Genomic DNA, 22,887 nt, shown 5'->3' on the forward strand with positions numbered 1-22,887 from the left:
CCTGTTTAGCTGTTCTTGATGAGTCAACTCCTTCACCCCAGGAATTAGCCGAGTGAATCTCTTTTGAACTGCCTCCAATGCCAGTATATCCTTTCTTAAATATGGGGACCAAAACTGTACACAGTTCTCCAGGTGCGGCCTCACCAACACTGTAAATTTGTAACAAGACTTCCCCATTTTTAAATTCTAACCCCGTAGCAACACAGGTCAAAATTCCATTTGCCTTCTTAATTACTTGCTGCATCTGCATGCTTACTTTCTGTGTTTCATATACAAGAACACCCAGATCCCTCTGTGCTGCACTCTTTTGGAGTCTCTCTCCATTTAAATAATAGTCTACCTTTTGATTCTTCCTACCAAAGTGCATGACCTCACACTTTCCTACATTAAACTCCAAGTAATGCATCCGAGGGCTATTGAAAATAAAGTGAGATAGGGCATCTGGCAATAGTTTGAATGTTCAAAAGGATGATGGATGAATTGTTTGAAGAGGTGGGTGATGATAAGAATTTTGAAAAAGTGAGCGTCAATAACAGAAAAGATGGAACTATTTACATTGTTGGCTCGTAGGAAAGGAAGTTGGGTTGTCAGTTTTGAAGTCTATAAGATCCTCTACTGGTTGTTCAAGGGAGCAGGAGAGACAGGTTTAAGGAGATAGTTGACAGTGGAGAACAAAATTCTAGGGGTTATATTTGCTCTCCAAAATGATACTGGATTCAAGCATGGATTTGGCAGAGAAGAGTAGGCCAGACAGACATATCTTGGATGTAAACAGAGTATGTTCCTCCTTACTCCTGATACCTAAAGGGGGGTTGGATTTTAAATCCCCCAAAAATGGACGAGTTTAGGTCAAATGAGAGGTCACAGTGTTAAAAATCTGAATCCTGACTCCAATCCGCCCTCTTCCAGTTTTAACAAAGGAGACAAGAAGGCAGACAATCAACCCACCCCCAGGAGGTGGGTTAGCAATTTAAATATTATATCAGGTCTGTGTGCTTCATGTCAATCCACACTTTTAAATTTAATTCTGCTGCCGATGTTTCCCGGGCCTCAAGAAACCCAGCAGCTGAAGGAAGGTGAGAACTGTTGGATCCAGGAGTTAAGTGTCTTCCCACTTTCTTGCTGGATCCAGTTTGCCTAGTCCACACCACCCCCCCCCCGCCCCCCCCACCCCCCTGCAATTGGATATTCCCCACCCTCAAACCTTCTCATCTCCCCTCATCTCCTTTCAAGGCCTCAGTTCTCACACCACACCTCTCCACTGATCTCCCACTCCTCCGACCTCCAACTTTCCCCCCCCCCCCCACCTCACACTCCCAGATTTCAAACAGCAACACCCCTCCCCATCCAAGCTCCCCAAATCCCAGCCTCTAATCCCACAGGGCTCTGATCTCCAACTCCACTGGCTCCAACCTCCAATCTCTGAGTCCTCACCACCTTCACAATACCCCTGCCACCAGCCTCCAAATCCCACCCCCTGTGTCCTGGCCTCCGATCTCCATGCCACCCACAGCCTTCCTCCTCCATACCCAACTCCAGGAAATGGAGAAATTTATGTCAGTCAGGTCTTGTCAGTAAACTTGGTAGGACCTGAGGGAAAACCATTCTCCTCAGTTTCCTGACCCCCAAAGCGGCAAACCCCCTGACTGCATGCCCCCCCCAACAGCCCCCCACCCCACCCACCCAACAACTCCTTCCCTGCCTCCAATTAAAAATACAAGACCCTTGACTCAAATGAATCAAGAATTGTAAGACTTAGAAGCTACATAAATGCAAAATAATGTACAGTGCTATCTTTTGCTATATTTTTAGTTTTATGGCTACATTCCAGTCCTCTTCAAGGCTGTGACTTTTTAATGACTCAGAAATGTGCATCATAAAATGAGAATTAAACATAGCTGTAGGTTTTTTTTTTAAGTGGCCCTTCTCAGTCGTCAGCAGTGAACATGGTTCAAATTTATGGCCATCAGGAATGATTTCCTCAGGCTTCTCCCGCTCAGCCGCTGTAACATTCTCCAAAATTATCATGGTGTTTTGGGAGATGCGCCCACACCATGTTAAATGGATAATAGGGGAGAATAGTCTTAGGGAAGACTACTCAAAATTACATTACATGAAGCATTCAGATAAGCAAGAAGTAACATTTACACCACAAGTACAAGGTAGTGATCATCTCCAACAGGAGAGAATCTAACCATTTCCCCTTGACGTTCAACAACATTGCTATCGCCGATTCCTCCACCATCAACACCCTGAGGGTCACCATTGGGCAGAAACTGAACTGGACCAGCCACTTAAATACTGGCTACAAGAACAAGTCGGAGACTTGGAATTTTGTGGGGCGTTACTCATCTCTTCACTCCCCAAGGCACAAATTAGGAGCATAATAGGATACTCTCCCATTACTGATGCACCATAGCTGCCATGTGTGTTACACACAAGATGCACTGCAGAAACTCACAATGACTCCTCTGACAGCACCTCCGAAACCTGTGATCTCTACTGCCTAGAAGGACAAGGGCAGCAGGCACCTGGGAACACCAACATCTGAAAGTTCCCCTACAAATACACCCCAAACTGACTAACTATTCTTTCATAGTCACTGGGTCAAAATCCTGGATCACACTACCTAACAGCATTATACGTGGATCTACACTACAAGGGCTGCAGTGCTCACCACCACCTTCTAAAGGGCAATTAGAGATGGGAAATAAATGCTGGCCTTGTCAACAATGTGCACATTCCATGAAGAAATAGAAAAATGCATTGTGAGATAAAAGATGCAGCAAAGTTTCTTAAAAAAGGAATGATTCAGTCAAAGAACTGCTAGATTGATAAAGTAATTGTTAAAAAAAATCAAGATTTGGTTAATTGAATTTTATCACTGTCAGAAATAAAGGCTTTTTTTATTAATATGTAAATATTCCAAAAATACAATATTAGAATACTGGCCATTCAGTTCATGAACTGTACTGCACTAGCTCACATTTCTGTATGTTTTTGCCATTCCAAATTACATTGAATATTTCTCGAATCCTTATTCAGGAAATAATTGGCAGAACTCTGCCACTCATTGGAACCTATGGCATGCTGAATAGCGAGGAGCATGTTTTGGCTTTGATCAATGAAGAAATGTGCATTAACTGTGGAAAATGCTACATGACTTGCAATGACTCTGGTTACCAGGTAAGAAGGCTTTAATAATGAGCACAATATATTATCGCATGTGATTTATGGGGTATTTGGATGTACAAATTGAAACTCTCGTGTACATCTGTTGCAAGGAAATCTTTAGCAGGTCGCAGTTTCCTGGGACCAACCAAACTGAAGACTTTATAGCCTACAGTAAAGAAATTCACAAAAGAAAATGCACAGATAAATGAACATAAGTGAATTATTCATTTAAATAATAAACTGTTAAAACTAAATCCTTTAGCAGGATAAATGTTACTTTCATTTGGGACTGCGCTGTTAGTTGCTGTTCTTAAACAATTTTTTAACCAATATAATAATGGACAAATTGAGCAACAGGAGTGCAATTAAATTCAGCATACTCTCACTTATTTATCCTGCACAGACCATTGCATCAGCCTTATAATTTAAAGGGGAAGGTCACAGTCACTTTTGAAATTTTTCTGTTTTGCAGATACCACAAGTCCTCTACACCTCTGCATTGTCAATGTGATTTGATCTACTCACAAGCTTTTACATCCTACTTTCCCTCCTTTTCCTTCTGAAGGGATTGAGGCCTTTCTGGAGCACCCGTAAATAGCTGGTAGCTCATCCATAGGATGTTAGAAAGTTTACGGCATAGAAAGAGGCCACTTGACCCATCATGCCTGCGTCGGCTGAAAAAATGAGCCACCCAGCCTATTCCCACTTTCCAGCATTTGGCCCATAGCCCTCCAGGATACTGCACTTCAAATGCATATCCAGGCACCTTTCAAATGAGATGAGATTTTCTGCCTCTACCACCCTTTCAAGCAGTGAGTTCCAAACCTGGGTGAATTTTTTTTCCTCATCCCCCCTCTAATCTTTCTACCAATCACTTTAAATTTATGCCCCCTAGTCACTGACCTCTCTGCTAAAGTAAATAGGCCCTTCTCATCCACTCTATTCAGGCCCCTCACAATTTTGCACATTTCAATCAAAACCCCGCCCCCCCCTCACCCCCAGCCTCTTCTGTTCCAAGGAGAACAACCTCAGCCTATCCAATCTTTCCTCATAGCTGCAATTTTCCAGTCCCGACAACATCCTCGTAAATCTCCTCTGTACCCTCTCTAATGCAATTACATCCTTTCTGTAATGAGGTGACCAGAACTGCACACAATACTCAAGTTGTTGCCAAACTAATGATTTATATAGTTCCAGCATAACCTCCCTGATCTTATATTTTATACTTCAGCTAATAAAGAAAAGGATTCCATATGCCTTCTTAACCACCTTATTGACTTGTCCTGCTACCTTCAGGGATATGAACATACAAACATATGAAATAGGAGCAGAAGTTGGCCATTCTGCCCCTCGAGCCTGCTCCACCATTCAATAAGATCATGGTTGGTCTGTTTGCGTTACGAGTTTCACATTCCCATCTACCTCCAATAACCTTAGATTCTTGTTAGGCAAAGGAATCAATCTACCGCTGCCGTAAATATATTCAGTGACCCCGCCTCCATGACCTTCTGAAGCAGAGGGATCCAAGTCAAACAACCCTCTGAGAGTGAAAATTTCTCCTCATCTCTGTCCTATAAGAGCGACCCCTAATTTTAAAACAGTGTCCCCTAGTTCTGGACTCACCCAGAAGAGGAAACATCCTTTCCACATCCACCTTGTCAAGACCATCTGTGGACAATCACTCCAAGGTCCCCCACTTACTCTAAACTTCTCTGTATCCTCCCATTTATTGTGTATTCCTTTGCCTTGTTTAACCTTCCCAAATGCATCACTTCACACTCCTGGGTTGAACCCCATTTGCCACTTTTCTACATTTTCTACATTTACATCCAACTTGTTAAAATATATCACAAAAAGCAGGGGACCTAGTACTGATTCCTGCAGAACCCCACTGCAAACAGCCTTCCGGTCATGAAAACGCCCATCAACAATTCCCCTTTGTTTTCTGCCACTGGGCCAATTTTGTATCCAGGTTGCTACATACCCCTGGATCCCATGGGCTTTTATTTTTTAAGCAATCTGCCATGTAGGACCTTGTCAAAAGCTTTGCTAAAATCTATATAGATCACATCAACTGCACTACCCTCCTTAATCATCCTGGTTACTTCCTCTAAAAATTCAATCAAGTTAGTCAGACACGGCCTTCCCTTAACAAATCCACGCTGACTAACCTTGATCAATCTGTGCCTTTCTAAGTGACAGTTTATCCTGTCTCTCAGAATTGATTCCAGTAATTTACCCGCTATCGAGGTTAGACTGACTGGCCTGTAGTTATTCGGCCCCTTGCTCCCTTTTTAAACAAGGTTACAATGTTAGCAGTCCTCCAATCCGCTGGCACCATGCCTGTATCCAGTGAGGTTTGGAAAATGATGGTCAGACCTTCTGCCATTTCCTCCCTGGCTTCTTTTAATAGCCTCAGGTACATTTCATCTGGCCCTGGTGATTTATTCAATTTCAAGGATGCTAATTCCCTTAATGCTTCCTCTCTCCCTGTGTTAATCACATTCAAGACTTCACACAACTCCTTCTTAACTACAATATCTGCATTGTCCCCCTCTTTCGTGAAGATGGACGCAAAGTATTCATTAAGAACCATACCCACATCTTCCGCCTCCACACACAGGGTCTTTTATGGGCCCTTAGTTATCCTCTTACTCTTCATGTATTGATAAAACATCTTTGAGTTCACCTTGATTTTGCTTGCCCATATTCTTTCATACCTTCTCTTTGCTTTCCTAGTTTCCGTTTTGTTTCTACCTCTCCACACTTTCTATACTTCTCTTGGCTTTCTATAGTATTGAACACTCAGTGTCTGACATAAGCTTTCCTTTTCTACCTTATCATACCCTGTAAGCTCCCTGACATCCAGGGGGTCTCTATATTTGGCCATCCCACTCTTTTTCTTTGTGGAAGCATGTTTCGTCTGAACCCCTTGAATCTCCCCTTTGAATGCCTCCCACTGGTCTGACATTGATTTACCTTCAAGTAGCTGTTTCCAGTCCATTTTTGCTAAACCACTCATCAGCTTAGTAAAATTGGTTTCCCCCAATTCAGAACTTTAATTCCTGTTCTCTCTTTGTCCTTTTCCATAATTATATTAAAACTAACTGAATTATGATCACTATCACCAAAATGCTCCCCCACTGCCATTCCTTCCACCTACCCAGCTTCATTACCTAAAACGTAATTACCTCTCTTGTTGGACTTGCTATATACTGGCCAAAAAAATTCTCCTGAATGCAGCTTAAGAATTCAGTTTTTCACACTAAAACTATCCCATTCAAATGATTATTTTTTGTTTGTGAGCTCAGATAATGAGTCTTATCAAACTGTTCAACTTCTTGGTATCTCAGCCTTGACCGTGCCGTCATATGCATCTGTACTTCCAGCAGGGAAAGCTGGACATGCAGGACTAGGAGCTCTGGCTGATAGGATTTTATTTTTTCTCCTTTTTACCTCAAGGACACTGAAACCAATTTTAGCTCTCCTTACTGCCACTCTTAACCTAATACAGGCCAGATATTTAACCTTCTTGGTTACTCTCTAAATAGGCTCACCAATCTTAAAGTTCTGTTTATAGTCGGTCCTATTTCAGACTATGGTGCTTTGGAATTCTTCACGTGCAGAACTATTAACAACTTCAACATATACCAAGCAACCCGACGTCATCCTGTGCTTGCGCGATCTTGGTCGGAAGCACGCCCGCCGACAATTAAGAGGCCAATTAGTGCAATTAAAGTTGTAGTTGTCCCCGATTTTTCGCGGTCCGTCCAACCTTAAGGTTGGCAGACAGGTGAATTGGCCATGTGGCCTTTGCATTTTTCATGAAGCCTCATCCGAGGATGGATGAGGTTTGCATTATTAAATTTTTAAAAATGTATGGACGGAATTTTTATCACGTGTATGATCAGGTGACTGATTGTAATACGTGGACATTTTTTTTCCAGATTTTAAAAACTTAATTTATTGGTTTTAATGTCTTCAGCTTCCTGAGGCAGCGCTCACCGTGCCCGTACTTACGTCAGCACCTGCCCTCCTCCCACCTCCACCCCGGCAACACTGAGCATTTCGGTGCACGATTCACGCAGGCTGGCCGTTAATTGGCCAGCCAGCGTGAAATCGCAGTCGGGGGCCGATCGCAGTCGGCTGTCCATTCCTCGGCCACTCCCAGGCCCACCGATTGCACCCATACACCAGTCTAAAAATGCTACCCGCAGCTCTGATGTCTCCAAGCTTTATGCCTACATTTGACTGTTCTCATGTGCCTAGTCTTAATAAATGAACCCACAACGTGTTTACCCAATCCCTTATGGCATTATGGTGCCTTATATGATTATAATAACACAGCAGGACTAGGTCAAGGAGGGATTTGAGAACAAGGATGAGAAATTTAAAATTGAGGTGTTGCTTAACTGGGAGGCAGTGTAGATCTGTTAGTACAGGGGTAACGAGTGAAGGGGAATTGGTGTAAGATTTTTGGATGAACTCAAGTTTATGGGAGATAGAATAAGGGTGGGCAGCCAGGTGTGTGTTGGATTAGTCAAGTTTAGAAGTAACAAAGGCATGGATGAGGGTTTCAGCAGGAGATGAGCTGAGGCAGCTGAAGGCCATGTTACAAAGGTGGGAAAGGCGATCTTAGTGATACATGGATATGTGGTCAGAAGTTTATCTTGGAGTCAAATATGACAGCAAAGGTGTAAACAGATTAGTTCAACATCAGTCAGTTGTCTTGGAGAGGAATGGAGTAGGTGACTAGGGAATGGAATTTGTGTCCGGTCCCAAAAACATTGGCTTCAGTCTTCCCATTATCTAGTAGGAGGAAACTTTTGTATTGTATCGGATGTCAGACAAGCAGTGTGACAGTTTAGGGACAATGAAAGACTCAAGAGAAATGTGGTGTGATGTAGAGCTGATTGTCATCATTGTAAATGTGGAAACTGACATTATGCTTTTGGATGATGTTGCTGAGGGGCAGCGTGTAGATGAGAAACAGGAGGAGGTGAAGGATAGTTGCTTGGGGGGCACCAGAGGTAACAGTGTGGGAGCAGGAAGAGAAGCCACTGTAGATGATTCTCTGGATATATGGAACCATGGAGAGGTGATGGTGTGATCAATTGTGTCAAATGTTGCAGACAGTTTGAGGAGGATGGGGGGCAATTTATCACAGTTACATAAGATGTCTTTTATGACTTTAATAAGAATAATTTTGGTGCTGTGGCAGAGACAGCAACATGCTTTGAGGGATCCAAACATGGCATTGGATTTTACAGCCCTCCTACCAGCATATTTGAAGGCAGGTGGGCTCATAAAATAAAGCTGCTGGCATGTCAGCTGCCTTCCCACCCATCCTTGACCTGTCTCCCATATTAGGGTGGGCAGGTAAAGCGAAAGGCAGCCTGCCTCCTCTTGAGCCTGTTGAGGCCCTAAATGGCTAATTAATGGCCACTTAAGGGCCACATTCTGCCTATACTGCTACATTACATATGGCACGCTTGGCCTAAATAGCCAAGTGGTTATGGTACTGGGTTTGTAACCCCAAGATCAAGAGTTCAAATCTCACAACGGCAAACTATGAAACAATGTAACTTCATCTGAAACAGATGGAAATGGGTTTGTACTCGAAAGGGTTACACTATTAAGTTTGGCCTGAATAGCCAAGTGGTTATGGTACTGGGTTTGTAACCCCAAGATCAAGAGTTCAAATCTCACAATGGCAAACTATGAAACAATGTAACTTCATCTGGAACAGATGGAAACGTGTTTGTACTCGAAAGAGTTACATTACATATGGCACGCTTGGCCTAAATAGCCAAGTGGTTATGGTACTGGGTTTGTAACCCCAAGATCAAGAGTTCAAATCTCACAGTGGTAAACTATGAAACAATGTAACTTCATCTGAAACAGATGGAAACGTGTTTGTACTCGAAAGAGTTACATTACATATGGCACGCTTGGCCTAAATAGCCAAGTGGTGGTTATGGTACTGGGCTTGTAACCCCAAGATCAAGAGTTCAAATCTCACAATGGCAAACTATGAAACAATGTAACTTCATCTGAAACAGATGGAAACGTGTCTGTACTCAAAAGAGTTACAAAGGAGCAAGTGCTCAAAAGAGTTATACAGGAGCAGGTTTTTGGGCTTGGCCTAAATAGCCAGGTGGTTATGGTACTGGGCTTGTAACCCCAAGATCAAGAGTTCAAATCTCACAATGGCAAACTATGAAACAATGTAACTTCATCTGAATAGGAACAGATGGAAACGTGTTTGTACTCGAAAGAGTTACATTACATATGGCACACTTGGCCTAAATAGCCAAGTGGTTATGGTACTGGGCTTGTAACCCCAAGATCAAGAGTTCAAATCTCACAATGGCAAACTATGAAACAATGTAACTTCATCTGAAACAGATGGAAACAGGTTTGTACTCGAAAGAGTTACATTACATAGGGCACGCTTGGCCTAAATAGCCAAGTGGTTATGGTACTGGACTTGTAACCCCAAGATCAAGAGTTCAAATCTCACAATGGCAAACTATGAAACAATGTAACTTCATCTGAAACAGATGGAAACAGGTTTGTACTCGAAAGAGTTACATTACATAGGGCACGCTTGGCCTAAATAGCCAAGTGGTTATGGTACTGGACTTGTAACCCCAAGATCAAGAGTTCAAATCTCACAATAGCAAACTATGAAACAATGTAACTTCATCTGAATAGGAACAGATGGAAACGTGTTTGTACTCGAAAGAGTTACATTACATATGGCAGAGGAAGGTGGAGAAAAGGCAGGCAGCCCAGTAGCTTTCACTGTGTGGGCTGCTGTCAGACAGGAAGGTGCGGGGTGTACTTCCTTTACAGGGTCCCCTGTGCCCATTGGAGTCACCTCCCCCCCACTGCAAGATCATAAATCCACTTTCAGCCTCCCCCGTCGGCCTCTAAAACATGACCCCCACCTACCTGCTTACCTCTCCTCACTGGGACCTGCCTGGTAGGCCTGCCTAAAATCCCCGGACTTAACTGAAGTCTGGGAGCCATGCCACTTCTTCTTTTGGGACTGCTTGCGTCCCAGCAGAGATCACTACTCGATTCTGGCATGGCTGGGAAGACCGAGCTGCTGGGCCAATCAGATTGGTGCACAGCTCTCTCAGGCGGGGCTACCTCCCAGATGGGGGTGCAGAAGTCCCCCTTTGACTCAATTACCGCTGCCCCCATCATAACATCGCTGTAGGGCAGCCGGGTTTTGGGAGGGCAGGCTGACCACAGACTTTTCAGTTGGTGGGGGGCGTTGGCTGCAGAGAATATGCCCCCCACCAATCCAGTAGAATCCACTCCATGGGGTTCTGGGAAAGAATGACACAGATTTGAGAGGCAATAACATGTTTAAGGGCTTTGGAGAGGAAAGGAAAGGAAGACTGGAGATTGGGTGGTAATTTGCAGTGAAGGAGAGGTCAAGAATTTGTTTCTTTGAGGAGAGAGGTTATGACGGCAGATTAGAAGGAGAGGGGACAGCACGTGAGTAAAGAGAACCGTTAACAATATCAGCTAACGCGTTTAATATTTTCTCTTTCATTTTAAATGACTTTTCATCTGATGCAGTACCACAGAACACATTAGAATCAAATAAAACCATTCTGGATCAGTATTGAATCTATCACGTGCAAAGAATGTACTGTACTAATTGAACTGAAAAGCACAAGGAACTGTAGTCGGCCGGCTTTAAATGTTACATGCTTCCATCAGAATGAATTTCTAAAATATTCTGTTACCTCCATTTCGGACACAATGAACATTTGTCCTTACAGGTCAGTCACTAACAAATAACTATAAGCTTCAGAGTTGAAGACATATGGGGGTGAAATTAGATCTCATTGCACCTGCTTTCTCGGTGGAAAACCGGGTGGGGGAACAGAGGTCCAATTAGGCAGACTACTTCCCATGCCAAAATAACATCAGAAACATGTTTAATATCGTACAGGTATGGCTGCTGCCGAGACAGAGACTTGATCTAACAGAGACATTATGCCTCATGAATATACCAATCAGGGGCCTAAACCCTGTTTTCAGAGCCATCCTGTAAACTTATTTTCTCTGAGGGCAAATTTGGTAGGATTCCAGTGGGTATGTAGGTGACTATTTATTCTTTCATGGGATGTGGGCATTGCTAGCAAGTCCAGCACTTGTTGCCATCCCTAATTGCTTTTGAACTGAGACGCTTGCTAGGCCATTTCAGAGGGCAGCTAAATGAAGTGAGAGTGACTGCCCTTGATATCAAGGGTGCATTTGACTGAGTGTGGCATCAAGGAGCCCTAGCAAAATGAATGACAATGGGAATCGGTGGAAAACTCTCCACTGATTAGGGTCATACCTAGCACAAAGGAAGATGGTTGTGGTTGTTGGAGGTGAGTCATCTCAGCTCCAGGAGTTCCTCAGGGTAGAGTTCTCAACTCGACCATCTTCAGCTGCTTCATCAATAACCTTCTTTCCATCATAAGGTTAGAAGTGAGGATGTTCACTGATGATTGCACAATGTTCAGCACTGTTCATGACTCCTCAGATACTGAAGCAGTCCATGTCTAAATGCAGCAAGAGCTGGACAATATTCATGCCACACAAGTGCCAGGTAATGACCATCTCCAACAAGAGATAACCTAACCATTGCCTCTTGATGTTCAATGGCATTGCCATCACTGAATCCCCACCATTATCGACATCCTGGGGGTTACCATTGACCAGAAACTGAACTGGACGAGCCATATAAATACAGCGGCTACAAGAGAAGGTCAGAGGCTAGGAATCCTGCGATGAGTAACTCACATCCTGACTCCCCAGAGCCTGTCCACCATCTACAAGGCACAAGTCAGGATTGTGAAGGAATATTCCCCACTTGCCTGGATGAGTGAAGCTCCCACAACAGTGAAGAAGCTTGACACCGTCCAGGACAAAGCAGTCTGCTTGATTGGCAACACATCCTCAAACATTCTCTCCCTCCACCACTGACGCACAGTAGCAGCAGTGTGTACCATCTACAAGATGCACTGCAGGATCCCACTAAGGCTCCTTAGACAACAACTTCCAAACCCACAACCACTGCCATCTAGAAGGACAAGGGCAGCAGACACATGGGAACATCACCACCTGGAAATTCCCCTCCAAGCCATTCACCATTCTGACTTAGGTATATATCTCCATTCCTTCACTGTCACTGTCAAAATCCTGGAATTCCCTCCCTAACAGCATTGTGTGTGTACCTACACCACATGGACTGCAGCGGTTCAAGAAGGCAGCTCGCCACCACCTTCTCAAAGGCAGCTAGGGATGGGCAATGAATGCTGGCCTAGCCAGTGAAGCCCACAGCCCATCAATGAATAAAAACATTGCTGTGGGTCTGGAGCCACACGTAGGCCAGACCAGATAAGTATGGCAGATTTCCTTCCCTAAAGGACATCAGTAAACCAAATGGCTCTTTACTACAATCAATGGTAGTTTCATGGTCACTATCACTGAGATTAGCTTTATATTCCAGATTTATTAACCAAATTCAAATTTCACCAGCTGCCATGGTGGGATTTGATCCCATGTCCCCAGAGCATTAGTCTAGGTTATTAGTCCAATGACATTATCACAATGCCACTATCTCTCCCAGGTGACTGCTAAGGTTGATCTGTACCAGGAAGTTACTGCTACAAATAGGACAAGTTACTGTGACATTTGAGTTTTGGACACATTCCTGGCTCAGGATTTCCTCTCCTTGCATTTTCTCTCTGCTTGCTTTTCAAGGGGGTTGCACTTTTTTTAATTTGCTTGTGCCAGGTGCAGTGATCCTGGGCGAGCTTCTCCCAGGACTTGAAGCCAATACCAAAACTCCTAAATGAAGCCTTCAGAGTGTTCTTGTAGCGCTTTCTTTGACCGCCATGAGAGTACACCTCAGATTCAAACTCCCCATAGAAGATTTGCTTTGGTAAATGAGTGTTGGGCATTCTGGCTACACGACCAGCCCAACTGATTTGTGACTGTCTCAATATGGTGTAGATGCTTGGCATGCCAGTGAGCATCGCAGTGTCTGGTATTTTGTCCTGCCATCTGATCATCTGAAGCTTCCGAAGGCAGTTCAAGTGAAAGTGGTTGAGTTTCTTGGTATGACACTGCTACACAGGCCAAATCTCACATGCGTAGAACAGAGTGGGCAGGGGTATTACTCTATAGACCATCAGTTTGGTAGGCAGACCTACTCCTCTTCATTCTCAGACTGATGTTCGAAGTCTGGTAAAGGTTACTTGCTTTGGAAATTCTTGCATTTGGTCTCGTCATCAATATAGACAGCTTGAGAGAGTGTGCTGCCAAGATAACTGAACTTATCTACTGCCGACAGGTTCCGGTCATAAACTGAAACGTTGGGATCCATGCAGTCTAAGCAGCAGTCCTTAACAAGGCTACTGAAGGTTGCCACCAAAAGGTTAAGTTTGTTGAAAAATACCTACCTTTATGTGGAGCTGAAGGCAGCAATGCTCCCACATTCATCCTTGCTTCACTGGCCAGCTACCTGGGAATGCACAGTTTGCCTATGCAGTTTGAAATGAGAACAAAGACCCAAAATCAATTGAGCCACAGGCATATCTGTTCCAGTGGAGAAATTGCTCCCTGAACCCCATTTTCTGCCAGCAGGCCAATGAAAACAATTCTCTACATCAGGTTGTTTATTGTTCAGCCTTTATGGCTAACCCCATGAATCTATCAATCATTCAGACAACTTTGAGGTTGGAGGGAATTTCCTGCACTTGACCATGGATACATTGCTGCAACAATATTGAACTACTCTCATCAGAGCATACGGTTGCCAGCCAGGAATTAAAAATTAATCTCCTGAACGCTGCCAAAAGTGACCCGGGAGAAAAATCAGTCAGACATTCAACAAAAGTTGCTTTTTTTAAATATATAATTTTGTCTGAAAACTTTTGTTTTTTTGTTGTTAACACAACGGAGATGGGTTTAGATAATATCACCAACTTTAACTCTAACACCTATGTGTTCTATTGTACTATTGTCGTTGACATCTTTTGATGATCTGCTTCTATCACTGCTTGTTTGTCCTTACAACCACAAACCCCCCCCCTCCACCTCTCTGTCTCTCTATCTCTCCGCCCCCCACACACACACCTTAAACCAGCTTATATTTCAAATCTTTCTTGGATTCGAACTCAAGTTCTGTCGAAGGGTCATGAGGACTCGAAACGTCAACTCTTTTCTTCTCCGCCGATGATGCCAGACCTGCTGAGTTTTTCCAGGTAATTCTGTTTTTGTTTTGGGTTAGAAGATTGTTTATCTGAGCTGGTTATAGGTAGGAGATCATGTGATTGAACCTCCAGGTACATGTCCACCCTGAGTTGGGAACCTTATGGGCGGGATTTTCCAACCCCTCTGCCCGTTGGGATCTTCCAGTCCCGCCAAAGTCACCGGAAATTTGAATGGCAGCTGTATCCACCGTGGGCTAACCTACCACAGCGGGGCCAGAAAATAGGAAAAGCCTATAGCTGCGCTTTCCTGCTTTTTCAATGGCCAGGATATTGCCATTGACATGCAGGGCGGGCCCGACATGTTAACGTGCAAATTGATGCGAGATGCCATCAGGCATGCATCCCAATGTCATCGCACGTCAGTTGGATAATTCGTTTGGTGGAATTGCGCCGGAGACAGCTGTGCGCACGCCGAGCTGTCAACGACCTATTAAGACCATTAAAAAGGTGATTAACCTTATTAGCAATGCTGCCCGTCCAACCTTAAGGTTGGGGGGCAGGTGAAGAGCCCAATCGGCCTTCGCGTTTTTCAGGAAACCTCATCCACGGGCGGATGAAATTTCCTGAAGGTTTAATAAAATAATTAAATACATTTTGCTAACTGTACAAACATGTCCCAGCTCATGTGATACGGTCACATGAGGAGACATGTTTAAATAATTTTTCCATTCATTTATTCAAAACTTTCATTATGAACTTAATCTCCCCGAGGCAGCTAAGCGGGCCTTAATTGGCCTGCCCACGTAAAATGGCAGTGCGCAGCTGATCGCAGACGGCGATTGGCTCCGCACCCACCCAGCCCACCCAACATAGGTAACTCTTTCGAGTACCAACACGTTTCCATCTGTTTCAGATGAAGTTACATTGTTTCATAGTTTTGCCATTGTGAGATTTGAACTTTTGATCTTGGGGTTACAAACCCAGTACTATAACCACTTGGCTATTTAGGCCAAGCTCCCAACATAGGTAAGATGCAGCCTAATGATTCCATGTCCTAGTCTCAATCATTCTCTTTGACAACTCATTCCAGCTGTTCCTACCCTCCCTGTAAAAAAAATATATACTTTATGCCCTTCACAACTCTGAACCTTTCCCTTCTTATAGTTAACCCAGAGACACATAGATGAAGATGGTTTGAGGCAGCTTCAGAAGTCTTTACATGAAAGATAACAAAGATATTTAAACAACCTTCAGAAAATTCTGATTCACTTTATTAAGCCACCATTTTTGATTTTACTATAAGCTTCACAGTCTGTACTTCAGATGATGTTATGTAACCTGTCACTATAGTAACAGCCTAGATTACGGTAAATGATCACCATAATATTACCTATCTGCCTTCAGGACAGATAAAAAAGAGACTTTTAATTTCAATTTAAATTAATAGAAAGAGGTGCATAGTAAATAAGCATAGTAAAAAAAGAATAAGGTTTTTCCTCTTACAAGAGATAATAATTAAGCTTGGCTTTGGCCAATTACAATTAAAATTCAGATTTGTGCCTCCTGTGGACAGCAGTCCTTGGAGCACTGGAAAATTCATTACTTCTTTATTACATTCCCTGCATATTATACTTTAAGTACCGGACAAACTCTTTGCTGTGTGGTTATTCAGTAGAGTTTTACATTGCATTTGCTTCTGTCACATTTAATATAAAAGCAATGCAGAAACGGAGAGCAGTGGCAACTCCAGTGTAGACTCTGTAAGGCTGTAGCCTCAGATCAACTGCAGCTGCTGACTTCAATCATGTTTATGAATTACAACATAATTCACCAAAATGGTTGCAGTAAAAGCAAAAACTTTAATCAGTCCTGATTGTATAATTTGTGTTGATGTTCTTTTGAGTATATTAATTACTGTGCATCAGAAAGTAAGAGCAGCAGTGTAACTCATTCTAACTAAACCAGCATTAGCTCTCCTTCTTCATCTACTTCCTGAATTTGGCGCATACAGAACATGTAGTCTTAATCTGTGTTGTTACTCTGGGAATTCTATGGCTGCGCTCATTTGAGTAATTTTTCAATACATTCTAAATGTAGGCCCTTTTGTAAATACTCTAGCTTAATTCATGGCTTAAGGTGGGTAAAGTCTTATGATAATATGTTAAAAAGGATCAGTTTAAGTTCATTAAAATGGTAAGAGTTACTAGCTTGGCACCATAATTCATTTATGCACTATGCTGAACAGCAGCCCGACTATAATGCTTGAAACTACACCTCCTCTGGAAGCTGAGTGACTGATCTCATTCTTATCAGGCACTCAGCAACAGAGAGAAATTGAGATCAAATAATGAGTTACTGGCTTCAGCACCTAACCCAGAGAAACAGAACTAACTAGTTAACCCCTTTTGCTTAAAGGCTGCCTGAATAAACCAGAAGGAAAAGCTAGTAAAACTTGGAAATGATTGGTACTGGTCTGAACTGGAGTTCAATTTTAAGGTATATAAGACCAGTTCGGACCAGTGCCAGTCAATTCAAAGTTTTACTGATTTTTCCTTCTGGAGGGGAAACTAACAACTATCAATCTAGCCACTCTGTCTCTCAGAGTTAATTCTCTTTTTCTTGTGCATTTGATTGCCTATTAACATCTTTACATCCTCAAGCAGTTAAAGGAATAATTTAAAACCAAATAGGACGTAAAAATATTACATCTTCTAGCAAGCTGAGGTTTTGCTAATGAAATATACTGCTAACTTCATGCAAGTGTTAGTAGCTTGTTGCTCATTCCTTGGAACCAGATGATTCAGATTAATAACAATTATTTTTAAATCAGGACAGTGGGTCAATAGCATGAATGTACTAATTAGAATTTGTGAATCAGAAATTTGCCCTTTTTGCTATCTGTTTCTTTTCTCCTGTCAATAAAGAACCCAAAACATCAGAGTGGTTCTGCTCCAATTTACCGGTAAAAAAATATATCTACATTATGTGGTTTTTAATTAAAGTTTATACATGAGAGAATCTCAGATAAAAATCACATAAATGTCACCTTAACAGATGGTCTGCAGCCTGTATTTTAAGAAAGTAGCGAGGTGATATGCAAAACTGAATTTATGGAAGAGTTACAGGTTATCTAGTGGGACAATATCTGCAGCTTGATCAAAACCATGTAGTGAAAGGAGGGGAATCTTCACTATAATACAACAGCTGTGACACTTCCACTGTCGAATAATAAGAACATGAGAGGACAGAGAAAATTCATCATGCCCTGGAGAGGTCAGGTTTTGCTTGCACATTAGGGATTCCAACAATATAGCTAACATCTGAGACCCTTGTTATCAATGAGACATTTTCCTATTGAAACCACATACAGTGCTGCTGTTATATGATTATGTAAAACAATCATAATCAATGTGATCACACGTATGGCACAGGCTCCTTTTTCGGCCTTTCCCCTCACCTCATAGCAGTCACATCAACCTGCCAATATACTTCTTTGTAGCCGTTTATGAAACAAATGAAAATTTATCTGCCAGAAGAATTGCATTAAAAAATCACATCATTTACTAGTGTAAAAATATCCGACATATATTATTATCAAATCGGTAACCAAGGTGTGAATCTGAGGACCTTAGCCATAAATATTCAGCCTAAGGCCTTTCATTAACCTATTAATTCTTTCCCTTCCCATCCAACCTACTAGATTGTTTTAAATAAAATATGTGGCCACTTAATTTTATTATTCTAAAGTATATTTATTTACAATTTCAAATCAAAATTTAAGTGTTGTACTTACTGCACAATAAGTTGCACAGAAATGCCCTATAAAATGAGACCTACATGTCCTAATAAAACTGAAGCAACTAATTTCTATAAATTATCGTTCTGAAAAAATTAGTCACTCTATTTACTGTGCTGACTTTTTGACATTCTTGTTTATTCAGTCCGATAAAGCTTAAAAGGATTTTCACACTCACTAGCGAATGTCGGTGCTATCTGCCTGCAGGGAATCAACATAGTCTGTGTAGCACCGTTTTGAAGCAGCACTATGCAGACAAGGTTTTAGCCTGAAGTGTTTAAACACTGGTTAGCATGGGTCATGTGTGCTGGGGCTGCACAGCCATACCAGGGCATTTTTGGCAGCACTTCTCACAACCATGAAGAGTGTAGAGGAAGATAGGAAACGGGGCAGAGAGGAAGTGGAGATGGATTGATAACTTAAGAAATAATACAAATGAGATGAAGGAGACAAAGAGAAACCAGACAAAGGAATAAACAAGCGAAAATTGTGAACTTATACTGCAGCGAAGGATGTAGCAATGGCCCTGTTTTCACAGCACTGCAAACAGGGAGCAATGTTTTCAATGCCTGCTCACTTTACCATGAAATCGGGGAAGGCAGAGGTTCATGCACACATCATCAAGCACTGGTTACTGGCCACTCTCCATCAATGTTTCATTGATTAATGAGGACTGAGAAAACAGTTGTTTTTTTCCAGTCGTTAAAGTGTTAATTGTTGCACAGAGGCTGCCAGAGCCTCTTCTAACATTAGCAATTTACTCTTCTTGGGCTTTGCACGATTGCTGCTTTTGTATGAGAGTCAATGCCCTTCATCACCTTGTCTGGCCTTTTTCACTCAAAGTGCATTTATGGATGCTTTTTTTATTTGCAGCAATTTTGAATTGCACCTGTTAGCCACATGCAGAGCTGAACCATGTTCATTCTGACAATTGAATGTGTTCCTACCGATGTAATAATCCATATAACAGGGGAGGGGATTTTAATATTTTGGCAATATTTAAGGTGAATGGTAACAGAAAGATGCCATGAGGAAAGACTTTTTTTATGCAGCAAGTGGTTAGGATCTAGATTGCATTGCCTGGACAGTGTGGTGGATGCAAATTCACTCAAGGCTTTCAAAAGACAATTTGATAACTTTCGAAAGAGAAAATAATTGCAAGGCCCTGGCAGAAAAGGCAGGGGAGTGGGACTAGCTGTGTAGCACTTATAGAGAGCTGACACGGATATGACAGACCAAATGGCCTCCTTCTGTGATGTAACCATTTTATGATTGTAGTCGAGGAGACATCTGCCATTGGGAAAATGTTAGGCCAGAATATTACGCTTGTCAGGGCTGGCGTGCGCCCGACCTGAATGAGCATAAAATTATGCGTGGTTACATTGGGCAAGCGTCCCGATGTCATTGCGAACTCGAGCGATATTTCAGTTGGCTGCCACGCACGGGAGTCAGCAACACACATGCTGACAATTAAAAGGCCTATTAAGGCCATTAAAGTCATAATTGAAAGAAATTTTTAACTGCCCATCCAGCCTTATGGTTGGCGGACAAGCGATACGCCCAAGCGGCTGATGCATTTTTTTTTAGGGATGATGTTTCCAATAGCTATTAAAAATTTGAATGTTTCATTAATAACATGCCCTGCTCATGTGACAGGGTCACATGAGGGGACATGATTTTTAACATTTTACAATTCTTTTATTTTTCAATTTCAAAACAGTTCATCACCCTGAGGCAGCTTTGTGCTTCAGGAAGCTTTTCCAGAACGCACCTGCACACATGCGTGAAGTTGCATGCTCGCCATCCTCCCCCGCACCCCCCAACGCAGGCTGCGCTGAGCACTGCTCTGCGCGGTTCATGCTGGGCAGACCTTAATTGGCCCCACTGAGCCCGCCCGATGAGGGCAAAATCCTGTCCTTAGAGTCTGTTATAAAGATGTAAAAGCACAGCACTTAGAAATGCGTAATATATTCAAGCAGAGTCAGGATAGCTTCACGAAGGGGAAATCATGCCTGACAAATTTATTAGAATTCTTTGAGGAGATAACAAGAAGGAGAGATAAAGGGGAAATAGTAGATGTAATATATTTGGATTTCCAATAGCTGTTTGATAAGGTGTCGCACGTAAGGTTACTTTATAAGATAAGAGCCCATGGTGTTTGGGGTAGTATATTAGCATGATAGAGGATTGGCTAACTAATGGAAGACAAAGAGTTGGGATAAGGGGCACATTTCCAGGATTGCAACTTGTAAATAGTGGAGTGTCAGAGGGATCAGTGCTGGGGCCACAATCATTTACAATATATATTAATGACTTGGATGAGGGAAGTGAATGTATTATCACCAAGTCTGTGGATGACACAAAAATCGGTGGGAAGGCAAGTGCTGAGGATGGCCCAGAGTCTACAGAGGGATATAGACAGGTTAAGTGAGTGGGTAAAAACTTGGCAGATGGAATATAATGTGGGAAAATGTGGGGTTATGCACCTTGGCAGGAAGATTAGAGGAGCTGAATATTCTTTAAATGGAGAAAGACTGCAGAAAGCTGCAGCACAGAGGGATTTGGGGGTCCTTGTGCATGAATCCCAAAAAGCTAGCATACAAGTTCAGCAGGTAATAAATGGAATGTTGGCCTTTATTTCAAAGGGAATAGAGTAGAAAAATATGGAAGCCTTGCTAGAACTATTCAAGGCACTAGTTAGGCCTCACCTAGAATATTGTGAACAGTTTTGGTCCCCTTATCTAAGGAAAGATACACTGGCATTGGAGGCCATCCAGAGAAGGTTCACTCGGTTGATTCCAAGTATGGAGGGATTTTCTTATGAGGAGAAGTTGAGTAGGTTGGGCCTGTACTCATTGGAGTTCAGAAGAATGAGAGGCGACCTTATTGAAATGTATAAAATTCTTAGGGGGCTTGACAGGGTGGAAGCTGAGAGGTTGTTTCCCCTTGTGGGAGAGTCTAGCACCAGAAGACATAAACTCAGAGTAAGGAATCGCGTGTTTGAGACAGAGGTGAGGAGGAATTTCCTCTCTCAGAGGGCAGTGAATCTGTGGAATTCTTTACCGCAGAGGGCTGTAGAGGCTGGGTCGTTAAGTATATTCAAGGCTGAGATAGACAGATTTTTAATCAGTAAGTGTTATGGGGAAAAGGCAGAAAAGTGGAATTGATGATTATCAGATCAGCCATGATCTTATTGAATGGCGGAGCAGACTCAATGGGCCAAATGGCCTACTGCTGCTCCTATGTGTTATAGTTTTACAATGCAAAACATGCAGGACAAAAGCAACAAGAGTAGGACAATTAAAGATCTGACCTTTTGAAAGCATTCTGGGTTTAAAAGGCAGAATACTTTTCTGAGATGCTCCTGCTCAAACCCCCTCTGTCCGGCTTCTTATCCAACTTCTAAGAAAAAATATTTTTGACTAAGCTTCCAGGAATCACCTCATTTCCTCCTTCATTTTCTCAGCAAACATTCTCTTATCTATCTCTAACCTCTTCTCCTTCATGAAAGATACTATGCTAACACAAGTTATTGTTGTCAAGTAGAATTGGTCATCTTCGTCCTGTTGGGAGCTCATGGTATTTGCTGTTTGCTGAGCTATGGCTCAAACTCCTGCTTCTCAGTTGTCTCATGTGTGCTCCCCTTGGAGGAAGATCAACATGCTCTCTTTGGGGTCAATGTGAATTCAAGGGAAGTTCTGAAACAAGCCAACCTTCTGTCACAGAGTTTGCTGGTTGGACATATTGGACGGAATTTCATGCCCCCCTCCACCCACCACCCCGAGGCAGGTTTGATGGCAGGGAGGCATTTAATTGGGTGGGAGGGTGGCATGTGGGGGCCCCGCTGCCTTCCCATCTCATCCCTAATTAAGTCTGGAGCAGAAAGGCTCATGGACAGCCTTCCCGCTCTGTCACCAATTGATGCCCACTTAAGGGCCTCATCCCACCGCTGCTGATATTCACCAGCAGCGAGCAGGGACTTGCCACGTGGGGCACTCAGTGCCCGATCAATGGATTCAGCATTAGGAAGGGGCAGGGGGCCCCTTTAGTGAAAGTGCCTGAGAGGACATAATTTCCCAGAAGGAAAACCTATTAAAACTTGGAAATGAAAGATACTAGTAAAACTTGTCCAAATAGAACTGATCTTGTATACCTTAAAATGGAACTGATTTTTACTGAAATTCGACGATTTTAACTAGATTTTCCGACTGGGGGCCTTCCTGAAAGTAGGCGATGTGGAGCTCTCGTCAGATCTCTAGCAGTGGATAAGGCCCCTGTTGCCTACATGAAATTCCACCTTGTGAGTGTCAGGTCTACAGAGACATCTGGAGGTAGAAATTGGACCTTGTTGATTCTGTTTTACAGACTTTCTTTCTGAATCCAATTCATAGTTCTAAATTACAAACAGTGGTTTGTCTCTGTATTGTTTCCTTGGGCTATCCCCAAACTCTACCCTCATCCCAACCACCACCACAAAACCCCATTTGACCCGAACAAGTATCCATTACTTTCTTTCCTTCAACCACTTTCTAACCCATTCCCAAGATTTACCCTGAATTCCCACAGATTTGATCTTAAGTAGCAGCCTTTCATTTGGAACATTGTCAAATGCCTTCCAAAAGTCCAGTTCCACTGCATTGTAGAATTTTCTACAGACCCCTTGAGGTGTTATTTTCTCAAAGCAAT

The 22,887-nt window shown here is 42.7% G+C and overlaps 1 protein-coding gene across 1 annotated transcript in view; it reads left to right on the forward strand.

The window, feature by feature from the left end:
• LOC121289338 (dihydropyrimidine dehydrogenase [NADP(+)]-like) overlaps nucleotides 1–22,887 on the forward strand; it is an 838,466-nt gene that overhangs the window by 806,330 nt on the left and 9,249 nt on the right. The window contains exon 22 of the mRNA XM_041208692.1: nucleotides 3,046–3,186. Within this exon, the coding sequence (XP_041064626.1) occupies nucleotides 3,046–3,186 (141 nt within the window). The remainder of the gene's footprint in view (nucleotides 1–3,045; nucleotides 3,187–22,887) is intronic.

This window comes from Carcharodon carcharias, chromosome 16, assembly GCF_017639515.1.
Source record: "Carcharodon carcharias isolate sCarCar2 chromosome 16, sCarCar2.pri, whole genome shotgun sequence".
Taxonomy (NCBI): domain Eukaryota; kingdom Metazoa; phylum Chordata; class Chondrichthyes; order Lamniformes; family Lamnidae; genus Carcharodon; species Carcharodon carcharias.